We start from the raw sequence: 12281 nt of genomic DNA on the forward strand, positions 1-12281 counted from the left end.
AGCCTCCAAGCAGTTCAGAGGCTCTCCACCGCCCCTTTCGCCTGCCCAGGTGGTAGGCAGGTGAAAGGAACGGCGGGGTTGATGTTTTAAACAATTTTATTAATAACATATGGTAACAATATCTGTTTATATCATTACTATCCCTAACCCATATGATATTTTCAAATCCCCCCTCCCTCCGTTACTAGACTCCCGCCGAAGTTATATACTTGAGTTCACTTATAAAGGTACCCTTAACCAATCAAAGTTCAATTTCTACCTTTTCTCATACTCATTATTAAAAAATTGTCCAATGTCTTTTTACATTCCACTCTTTCTCTATATATCCTCTAAATTTCTTCCACTCCCTTTTAAACACTTCCAAATCATAGTCTCTTAAAGTTCTTGTTAGTTTGTCCATCTCACTCCACGATAAAACTTTCACGATCCAATCCCATTTCTCTGGTATTTTTTCTTGCTTCCACAACTGCGCATACAGTGTTCTAGCAGCGGAGAGCAAGTACCAAATTAGAGTTCTATCTTCTTTTGAAAATTTTTCCATTTGTAATCCCAACAGAAAAGTCTCTGCAACTTTCTTAAAGTCATATCCCAAAATTTTAGATATTTCTTGTTGTATCATCTGCCAAAACTTTTTCGCTTTTTCATGAAACGGCGGGGTTGATGATGTGCACCCTGCCCCTTTTGCCTGCCCAGGACCAGGCAGTCAAAAGAGGTGACGTGCGCACGGCTGCACAGGGTGGAGTCAAGGGGGTCTGCCTAGGGAGGTTAGAAAGGTTAAAACGCTTGGGGTTCTTTAGCTTGGAGAAACGTCGACTGTGGGGTGACATTATAGAGGTTTACAAGATTATGCATGGGATGGAGAAGGTAGAGAAAGAAGTACTTTTCTCCCTTTCACACAATACAAGAACTCGTGGGCATTCAGTGAAATTGATGAGCAGTCGGGTTAGAACGGATAAAAGGAGGTACTTCTTTACCCAAAGGGTGATTAACATGTGGAAATCACTGCCACAGGAGGTGGTGGCGGTCACAAGCATAGTCACCTTCAAGAGGGGGTTAGATAAAAATATGGAGCAGAGGTCCATCAGTGGCTATTAGCCACAGTGTATATATATGTGTATATATATATAAATTATTGGCCACTGTGTGACGCAGAGTGTTGGACTGGATGGGCCGTTGGCCTGATCCAACATGGCTTCTCTTATGTTCTTATGTTAACCTCTAGCGCCAGCCCTTTCTGTGCTAACAACAGTGAGTTACATTCTTCAGTATTCATAAGCCAGTCTAGGTCAGCTTTAGCCTCCCACGCAGGTTGCCAACATCTGGGTTGGGAAATTCCTGGAGATTTCAGGTTAGAGCCCGGAGAAGGTGGGGTTTGAGGAAGGAAAGGACCTTAGTAGGGTATAATGCCATAGAGCTCTGCTTCAGAAAATTGATCTCTGTAGTCTGGAGACCAGTTGTAATCCTGTGGGAACACCAGGGCCAGCCCACCTGGAGGCTGGTAACCCTATCTCGCATCCCTGGGCAACAGGCTTTGAGCAGTGGACTACCATGTGTGTCCTTTCAGAAACTATCAGACAAACAACAGTGATGAAAAAGGGGGTGGGAAATGAAAAGAAAGATGCCCTACCATGCAGGATTCATGAAAATATTATGAACTAATATGTATGGATTGCTTTCAACACCTTAAAATGCAAAGTTCATTCTAAATAGCATATAAAGCTACAGTGAAGTTAAATTTTGCCTCTTTGCGCCCCCCCCCCCAAAGTCATCTGTATTTCCTTCCAAAACAAAGGAGGAAGAATTTCTTGAAAAGAGGGTAAAGTATGCCCAGAGTCACTCAGGGTCCAAAACGTGTGGATATTATAAGTTAATACTCCATCCATGCCATGTAATTAATTAATTTGTTGTACTGCCCTACATGTTACATTTACCACTAGCCATGGGTGCATCTGGACAGTTGTTTTTCTTTGGTTTGGTGTCTAAACCAGAGCAAGATTTTTGGAGCATCCACACAGCATCCCCTAAAAATTGTTCTTTCTTTCTTTCTGAGTCCCGTTCCACCCACCTCCTGGTTTTGCTGCAGTCTTTCCTAAAACTGGTTTGGTGTGATCTTTTGTGCCACATGGCCAGGGTGGTGTGCATCTTTGTAGGTCTCAGTCACACTGGCGCCATTTTCCTTTCCTCAGCCTGTCCCCCCAGCACTATTTTCTCCTCCCAACAGAGGAGTTTTTTTAGCCTTAACATGTTGTTGTTTAAGATATTTCAGTAGCATTATAACCGACTACCTACTAGTCCCACCTCTCATTTAAAAAAAAAAAGTTTCTAACCCTTTTCCTTGCAAAGATAAACCTTTCCCCTTATATTTCTGCAATTAAAATGACTACAGGCTCCTTCATTTAAAAAAAGAAAGCTGGGAATTCAGAGGATTTTTTTAGAAAGATCTTCATAATGTTATAATATTATAGGGTCCTGTCAATGGCTTATTTTTTTAAAAATACCTCTGGTTGAGGCAGTTGGGAATGGTAGCCATGGAAGACTGAAGCAGAGCAGGGAAAACTAACATGTGGATGCTTTAGCCACTGCAAGTGCCTCTGCATTTGGGGAAAAGGAAAGGAAAGGTCCCCTGTGCAAGCACCAGTCGTTTCCGACTCTGGGGTGACATTGCTTTCACGTTTTCACAGCAGACTTTTTACGGGGTGGTTTGCCATTGCCTTCCCCAGTCATCTACACTTTCTCCCCAGCAAGCTGGGTACTCATTTTTCCAACCTCGGAAGGATGGAAGGCTGAGTCAACCTCGAGCTGGCTACCTGAAAACCCACCTTCCACCGGGGAGATCAAACTCAGGTCGTGAGCAGAGCTTAGGACTGCATTACTGCAGCTTTAACACTCTGCGCCACGGGGCTCTTCCTGCCTCTGCATTTACAGCAGCAATAAAACAACATGAGGAATTGTCACTGTACGGGAAGCAGCCCAACTTTCCCATAATTTTTCAGCTCTTGTTTTTTCTCTGCAGCTGCAGATAGGCAGTGTCGAGTCTCCAAAGTGTGTAGAGGTGGAGACCTCCTTCTTTTAACAATAAGCTATAGCCCAGGCTAGCCCAATCTCATCAGATCTTGGTAGGGTTGCCAGCAGGGCCATAGCCAGGATTTCATGTTTGGTGGGGCCCACAGCAGGAGCCAGTTTGGTGTAGTGGTTAAGTGTGCAGACTCTTATCTGGGAGAACCGGGTTTGATTCTCCACTCCTCCACTTGCAGCTGCTGAAATGGCCTTGGGTCATCCATGGCTCTGGCAGAGATTGTCCTTGAAAGGGCAGCTGCTGTGAGAGCTGTTAGCCCCACCCACCTCACAGGGTGTCTGTTGTGGGGGAGGAATATAAAGGAGATTGTGAGCCACTCTGAGATTTGGAGTGGAGGGCGGGATATAAATCCAATATCTTCATCTACCTCACAGGTTGTCTGTTGTGGGTAGGGTTACCATATCTAGCTGGGACCTCGTCGGGACACCCCACCCCAACTCCACGCCGCGTTGCCCAGAAAGTAACGGGAAGGCAGTTGGGTGACCGTTAATTTGTTTACCTGAGGCGCGCACCGCGGCTGCTCCCCTGCAACGTTCTAAAGGGGGTCTCACACCTCCTCTCAAACTGCCTGAAGAGCGCACGCCGCTGCCGCCATTGCAGCCGCAGCTCCCGCCGCCACCGCTGCTGCTACCTCAAATGCCGGTTTCGAAGTGGGAGGGGCGGGTGGAGAAAATGAGCCGAACTCTCCTTAGTTGTCCTCATCTTCCCCCTCCTCCTGGCTTTGGCACATGCGTAGAAGAAGCAAGCATTTCGCCGGCTGCTGTTACCGGGCTTTCTGCTCCTCCAAAAAAGCTGCTGAACGGAGTGGAGGGGGTGGGGCTGTGTCGAGAAGCCCAAGAGCGGTGCGAAAAGGCTGCTGGGGGCTGTAGTTTAGCATTTCAGTCAGTGTTCAAAGCGCTTTGCACGGTGCACATCGCAACAAAATTGGGTCTTGTCAGGATGTCGGGACAAGGTCCATAACAGTGACGGTCCCGATATATTGGGACGGATGGCAACCCTAGTTGTGGGGGAGGAAGGTAAAGGAGATTGTGAGCCGCTCTGAGACTTTTTGGAGTGGAGGGTGGGATATAAATCCAATATCTTCATCTACCTCACAGGGTGTCTGTTGTGGGGCGGGGGGGGGGGGGAGGAAGGTAAAGGAGATTGTGAGCCACTCTGAGACTCTTGGAGTGGAGGGCGGGATATAAATCCAATATCTTCATCTACCTCACAGGGTGTCTGTTGTGGGGAAGGAAGGTAAAGGAGATTGTGAGCTGCTCTGAGACTCTTCGGAGTAGAGGGCGGGATATAAATCCAATATCTTCATCTACCTCACAGGGTGTCTGTTGTGGGGGAGGAAGGTAAAGGAGATTGTGAGCCGCTCTGAAACTCTTCGGAGTGGAGGGCGGGATATAAATCCAGTATCTTCTTCTTCATCTTCTTCAGGATTTTATCTATCTATCTATCTATCTATCTATCTATCTATCTATCTATCTATCTATCTATCTATCTATCTATCTATCTATCTAAGATTTATATCCCGCCCTTCCCACTAGGTGGCTCAGGGCGGCTTACAACATGTAAAACTAACATAAAATATAAATTAAGCATTAAAATTAACATTTCATAATTTATAGTTAAAAATCTAAACAATTATTATATACATAAACATTAAAATCATACAGCGGTCTTAAAGCTACACTCGATTCAAGTTCGATTTCAGATTCAGTATTTCGGTGTTCAGTGTTCGATGTTCGATGCCGGTTAGCTGTGGGCCAGCCGGAAGAGGGCTGTCTTACAGGCCCTGCGGAATTGGGTAAGGTCCCGCAGGGCCCTTACCTCTTCCGGCAGCTGGTTCCACCAAGATGGAGCCATTACGGAGAAGGCCCTGTCCCTTGTGGCTTTCAAACGGGCTTCCTTTGGCCCGGGGACAACCAGGAGGTTTTGAGTTCCGATCTCAGTGCTCGCTGGGGAACGCGTGGGAAGAGACAGTCCCTCAGGTAGGTAGGTCCTAGGCCATATAGGGCTTTAAAAGTAATAACCAGCACCTTGTACCAAACTCGGTAAGGTATTGGTAGCCAGTGCAGAGCCCGAAGTCCCGGCTGAATGTGCTCCCACCTTGGGAGCCCCAATAACAACCGGGCGGCGGCGTTCTGCACCAGCTGCAATTTTCGGGTTCGGCACAGGGGCAGCCCCATGTAGAGGGCATTGCAGTAGTCCAGCCTCTAGGTGACCGTAGCATGGATCACTGTTGCTAGATCGTCGCGCTCCAGGAAGGGAGCCAACTGCCTTGCCCGCCTAAGATGGAAAAATGCGGACTTGGCAGTGGCTGCTATCTGGGCCTGCTATCTGTTTGTTGTTTGAGGGGGCCGGGGGTCACCCAGTTTGGTGGCCCTCTCAGCACTGTGAGCTGCCTTTTCTGCAAACTAACCCCCCTTCACCTGGGCAGTTGTAGCAGCTCCGCTCCCCCACCCCCTTTCTTATATGCCCCTCTTGCAGCAGAAAGACCTGTAGCACTGCTATTACTTGTTCAGAGGGTGGTGAGCAAAGGGGACAGATTGGAGACTCTCCAATGGAGGGGCCGTACAATTGGAAGGGGGGCTGAAAGGATGGGCCTGCCCCCCTGGGCCCCACTGTAGCTTCGGGCCTGGGGTGGAGCAAGGAGCAAGGTTGTGACCAGCATAATTGAACTTCAAAGGGGGTTCTGGCCATCACATCTAAAGGGACCACACACTTTTAAAGTGCCTTCCCTCTATTGCAGGGGTGGCCAACGGCAGCTCTCCAGATTTTTTTTTGCCTACAACTCCCATCAGCCCCAGCCATTGGCCATGCTGGCTGGGGCTGATGGGAGTTGTAGGCAAAAAACATCTGGAGAGATACAGTTGGCCACCCCTGCTCTATTGGAAATAATGGATAGGGGCACCTTTTGGGGGGGCTCACAGAATTGGACCCCCTGTTCCAATCTTTTTTAAACTTGGAGGGGTTTTTTGAGGAGAGGCACTGGATGCTATGCTGCAAATTTGGTGCCTCTACCTCAAAAAACAGCTCCCCCAGAGCCCCAGGTACCCACAAATCTAATTTCCATTATACCCTGTGGGAATCAGTCTCTGTATGGAATTATGGAGTGTCCAGCTGACATTCCACCCCCCCCCCCCCCGCTTTCTGATGACCCTGAAGCGGGGGGAGGGCCTCCAAACAGGGGGATCCCCCTGCCCCCATCTGGGGATTGGCAACCCTAGATCTTAGAAGTAAGCAGGGTCAGCGTTGGCTAGTATCTGGATGGGAGACCACCACGCAGGAAGTCCAGGATTGCTACACGGAGGCAGACTATGGCAAACCACCTCTGTTCTTCTCTTGCCTTGAAAACCCTACGAGGTGCCATAAGTCAGTTGTGACTTGATGGCATTTTCCACCACCATATATGGCAGGTGAGAGGATGTAGGAAAGGAAAGGTCCCCTGTGCAAGCACCAGTCGTTTCCGACTCTGGGGTGACGTTGCTTTCACAACGTTTTCACGGCAGACTTTTTACGGGGTGGTTTGCCATTGCCTTCCCCAGTTATCTACACTTTCCCCCCAGCAAGCTGGGTACTCCTTTTACCGACCTCAGAAGGATGGAAGGCTGAGTCAGCCTTGAGCCAGCTACCTGAAAGCCCAGCTTCCACCGGGAATCAAACTCAGGTCGTGAGCAGAGCTTAGGACTGCAGTACTGCAGCTTTAACACTGCGCCACGGGGCTCCTGAGAGGATGTAGAGAGGGATGCAAAACTGGGTGGGACAGTCTGGGGTTTCTTTTTACCATTTTGAGGCAAAATAGCAGTCAGCAAGAGCAAAGAGGAAATCTTCACATTTATAAGTAAATATGCACAGGCCTGACCTTTGCAGCAGAATGTTTAAAATGATTTAATTAAATGTTTAGCATTTACAAGCAGAGCAAGTCCACCAGCCAAGTGTTAACATTTGTTTGAATGTCTGTACTCTGCCTTTCAGCTCAAATGGTGGCTTTGCTGATTTCGCTTTTGATTAAATGTGGAGAAGATTGCATTCTGTAGCTGAAGATGCACTTTACAAGAGGCTGGTTGCCCGAATTAAGAGTTTAGCCTGTAAAATCCTATATTGCTTACGAACACTTCAACATTTTCCTCAAACTGTGGAAGAAGAGATTGGGGGCAGAAGGCCAAAAGCCAGTGTGGTGCGGGAAGATGGCTGTAAGAGAGTGTAGTCTGTAGGACTATAGAAACCATATGGGTGGCTTACACAGTGCTGATATTAATTTCCAGCGTCCGTTTTTTTAGTGCACAAATTGATTTGTAAGCACCCTAAATCACAGGTTTCTTGCTCCTAGAATATCAGGTGCATGCTTCTCTGGCAGCATGTTAAGCAGAACATGCTGATATGTTTTGTTTGGGGTATCTTGGGAGAACTGGAGGGTTTTGTTTGGAGCTCTCTGAAGTGTTGTAGCTGCAAGGTGAGCTGGCGTTTGGAAATGCTCTGAGCTGAGAAACTGCCTCTTTTATGAGGAGATGCTGCAGTGGAGAAAGTGATGGTGTCTGTTATGAATGTTCTGGTGGAGATGGGAGGTGAGGTCAGGTGCTTTGGAGAGATAATGAGAACTGTGGGCTTTGGCCAGAGGACAGGCTGTGAGGTACAACAGGATCTCTTTGAACTTTCACGGTCTGAGGGAGTTCTCTGAGATAAAAAGGCAAGTGCTAGTTACGAGGTGGATGCTTGGTAGGAAACGGTAGTCTGGGCAGGAGTCTCTGGTTTTAGAAAGAGGATTCTGAGGTAAATCAGTTGTGGGGTGGGGGGGTGGGGTTTGACATGAACAATTTTCCTGCATTTGATAGATTCACTCCTCTGTCCAGTTACTGGGATGTACTGAACTGACATTTCATTCTTTTAATTAATATTTCCTTGTCAAGATGGATAAAATGTCCAAGCCCAGTTTAGATGGAATCGCTGTCTTTTCATTCCTAGCTTAAATGTGCCATGTAAAATGCTAATTATAATGCCGACTGAAGTTCCACAGAGGGCTATTGGGAGGAATAATGGGAATGCTTTGTGTGCTTAATGGGATGGGCTAATCGTTGTGATCATTGATGGTGGTCACTGCTGACCCCATCTCCTTCAGGGGGCACATATTTTGGCTACCCTTAATAACCGGCCATTATTTGCCTCTGGCATGTTCAGGGGAGGGAGGGAATCAACCTCTCACCCAACACGGGGCTGTGACAATAGCTGGAGAGCTCTCATAGAGCAGGTCAGAGATTAGCACAAAAGTATTTCACTTTGGGGTGCCAGGTGAAAGTTGTGTGTATACGGAAATGTGTAAAGTGCCTGGTAAGCACACTTTCAGACTACCTGGATGGAGCAGAGCCAGTGGGTCACACAGGTGTTAATGGGGTGACTCACAAGTAAATATGCGTCTTTATGGTAAATGATCTTTGAAGCCTGGGTTATTCATCTCCCCAACAAATTTTGGATGTATAGGATATCCCATCACTGAAAGAGTGACTTTCATCATTTCTTGGCCAAATTTGCCCTCAGAAAGACCTGTGGTGAACACAGAAAATTCTTTCAGGCTGATCATTTCTCAATGAAGAAAGGTTAAAATGCTTGGGGCTCTTTAGCTTGGAGAAACGTCAACTGCGGGGCAACATGATAGAGGTTTACAAGATAATGCATGGGATAGAGAAGATAGAGAAAGGAGTACTTTTCTCCCTTTCTCACAATATAAGAACTTGTGGGCATTCAATGAAATTACTGAGCAGTAGGGTTAGAACTGATAAAAGGAAGCACTTCTTCACCCAAAGGGTGATTAACACATGGAATTTCCTGCCACAGGAGGTGATGGCGGCTACAAGCATAGACAGCTTCAAGAGGAGATTGGATAAGCATATGGAGCAGAGGTCCATCAGTGGATACTAGCCACAGCGTATTGTTGGGACTCTCTGCCCAGGGCGGTGATGCTCTATATTCTTAGTGCTTGGGAGGGGCACAATGGGAGGGCTTCTAGCCCCACTGATGGACCTCCTGATGGCACCTAGGTTTTTTCGCCACTGTGTGACACAGAGTATTGGACTGGATGGGCCATTGGCCTGATCCAACATGGCTTCTCTTATGTTCCTATCATAGCAAAACAAAATTGTCTTTTGCAAGGAGGGAGATTATCCAGGATAAATCATTGTAAACATCAGTATTGCCTCACATATCCATGCTCTGGCCTCTGAAGAAAAGAAATTTTCTGCTAGATTTTGATCTGGCAGCCTTAGAAGCAAAATATCACACACAGAGCTATGTGGGGTTCATAACAAAAGTTATTCTCCTTACCTCAGCCCTGTGAGGTAGATGAGGCTGCTGTGGCAGAATGGGGGTTCAACCCTGGGTTTCCCAGGCCCTAGCCCAACACTCTTCACTACACCACAGTGGCTTTCACATCTCATCATGATTACATCACATCTCATCATGATTGCATCAAAAAGGCTGTTGGACTTCAGAGACATCATCACCAACTCCAGCCATCAAAGAGCATCTTGCATTCATCCCAGCTCTTTGTGAGGATAATTGGCTGACAGATTGGTGCTCCCTTTTGAAGGGTAGGTCCTTAGCATCACAGTGCCTACGAGATGAATGCTCCCCGCACTGGGATCTGTCTGGCCCATGTAGCAAAGATCACTGAGATCAATAGGCTTAAATATCTCGAGTTTGATGGTTCTTTTACTGTAGAGATAAAGCAGTGCAAATTTACTGATGAGTAACCACATTGATCTTCAGGTGACTCCACTGATCCATTTGATGCTGGAGAGTGTCTCCCACATGTGATTTGCTAACTTCCTTATGCATTAAATTCAGTATGTCCCGATCTGACACATGATGTCCAATGTGCACATTAAATTTATTTGTTACATTTTCAGCCTACTTTTCTGCCTGCCTGTCTGATGCAGCCGGGTGGAGTGGCCAGTGATGGTGGTGGATCTGTAAGGGGACATGACAAGTGGCTCTTTGAAAACTTGTCCATCATATCACTACATTGACTGGAGAACTGGAGTGGGCTGTGACTCTCTTGCGGGCTGGCTGCAGCTTCCTTGGTGGTGTAGTTGGGCTTACTGCCTTGTAATTTGTGAAATGGCCATGGCTGCACAGTTCCTGGGGAGTCTTTCCCTCTGTCTCCATTTTGCTCAAAATAATGGCTTTGTGTCTCTGCCACCTGCAGTGGTAAAAAGGGATTGGCTAGGCATTCAATCTGCTGCTCCTAAAATGACTCCTCTTCCTGTACCCCAATCTCTTTTGATATTACCCTGTTACAGGAATCCTGAAAAGATATGGGAAGTGGTTCTCTCTGCTCCGGATCAGAGAAAGGTATAGAAGTCCACCAGCATCATCAGTCTTGGGAAAGACAGGAAATGTGAATCCTTGCCTTCTCTTTGGTCTATAGATTACATAAGAACATAAGAGAAGCCATGTTAGATCATGCCAATGGCCCATCCAGTCCAACACTCTGTGTCACACAGTGGCAAAAAAAATGTTATATATATATATACACACACACACACACACTGTGGCTAATAGCCACTGATGGACCTTTGCTCCATATTTTTATCTAAACCCCTCTTGAAGGTGGCTATGCTTGTGGCCGCCTCCACCTCCTGTGGCAGTGAATTCCACATGTTAATCATCCTTTGGGTGAAGAAGTACTTCCTTTTATCCATTTTAACCTGTCTGCTCAGCAATTTCATCGAAAGCCCACGAGTTCTTGTATTGTGAGAAAGGGAGAAAAGTACCTCTTTCTCTACTTTCTCCATCCCATGCATTATCTTGTAAACCTCTATAATGTCACCCCACAGTCGACGTTTCTCCAAGCTAAAGAGTCCCAAGCGTTTCAACCTTGAATGGATCTTGAATATCCAACCCTGGAAGGTTCTTTGCATGGAGAAGTGTTTCATTGATCGGGTGTTCCACTTTGATACTCAGTAATGCCACAAATGTTTGCAATTTCCGCATAGAGTACTTTTTTGATGACGTTGTTCCTGTTCCGTTTGTTGCACAGTTACCTCATCGTCGAGTGACGTTCTCTGCAGCCAATCAGGCTCAGGACCTGCAGGATCCATCCCAACACAGTTACTATGACAGTGGCCTTGAGGAGTCAGAAACGCCAAGCAGCAAATCCTCATCAGGGCCCCGCATTGGACCCCTGGCACTGCCTGAGGACCACTATGAGCGCACCACGCCCGATGGCAGCATTGGGGAGATGGAGCACCCCGAGAACGGTAAGGGACCCGCTTTACTTGTAAAGTTCCTCCTTGTGAGCACACTGAGGGCTTGTAGGGCACCTTCCAGGCCAGGGAACAGGATTAGGGAGTTGTTGGGGCCAGAGAGTGGGGGAAGCAGCAGCTGAGGGGAAGAAAGGAAAAGCATGAGGTGCAGAGAGGGGAGACAGAAGCGGACGGTCCCTTGGAGTCAGTGTTCACTTTTGAGTCAGCAGTGGCATATTTAGTAGTAGACAGCAGCTGACTCTGTCCTTTTCCATAGATCTCCTTGTCCCTGCACTCAGTTCCATCTGCCTTTTGGCTTAACTTGGAAGTTGACTAAAATGAATACAAGAACTGAAGTGTGCACCGCCTGCCAGACTTTTTGGAATTTGACCAACATGCACTGTCACCTGCGTGCACATTGTGTACATTACAAAATCTTGTTACAAAAAGAAATCTTGTTACGATTGCATTGGGATTCCTTCTTGTGCAGAATTAACCAGTGTCTTGTAAGTGCTGCTGGCATGGAGTGGTAACCTGTTTAAAACAAACAAGATGTAGTTTGGAAAAATATAACAGTCTGCACATGCACCTTAGCATGAACAAAGCCAAAATCAAACATGGAAGAATGGGGAATTGCTAATGCATCAATGTAACCCCAGAACAACTACCGGTATGTGGATAGGAAATTAGGTAAGGAGATGAAATATTCCAATAGTAACTTGAGCTCCTGATTGCAGGGTACCGAAAGCTGCTTAGTTAACCTCTCAGTAGCTATATGAAAGCTGGAGGTTATCAGTTGCCTGGCTGCCTGGAAACAGGCCAGCTCTCTCTAAAAATCTACCAAGCAGAGTAGAGAAGGAAGTCAGCAGACCTTACTAGTAAATCTCTGAGAAAGTTAAGAGCTCTGGTTGATGCTAAAGGCCTCCGAATTCCAGCTGAAGGTGGAAACAGAGCCTTGGCAAGAAAAGGAAGAGAGG

General features: G+C 46.9%; 1 protein-coding gene across 3 annotated transcripts in view; it reads left to right on the forward strand.

The window, feature by feature from the left end:
• PCDH1 (protocadherin 1) overlaps window positions 1-12281 on the forward strand; it is a 121860-nt gene that overhangs the window by 80546 nt on the left and 29033 nt on the right. For all 3 annotated transcript variants that reach the window (XR_009556174.1, XM_060253579.1, XM_060253578.1), the window contains exon 4: window positions 11100-11319. Coding sequence is in view for 2 of the 3 variants with exons in the window: in XM_060253579.1 (XP_060109562.1) it covers window positions 11100-11319 (220 nt within the window). In the remaining variant the exon portion in view is untranslated. The remainder of the gene's footprint in view (window positions 1-11099; window positions 11320-12281) is intronic.

Source organism: Heteronotia binoei, chromosome 14 (assembly GCF_032191835.1).
Source record: "Heteronotia binoei isolate CCM8104 ecotype False Entrance Well chromosome 14, APGP_CSIRO_Hbin_v1, whole genome shotgun sequence".
Taxonomy (NCBI): Eukaryota; Metazoa; Chordata; class Lepidosauria; order Squamata; family Gekkonidae; genus Heteronotia; species Heteronotia binoei.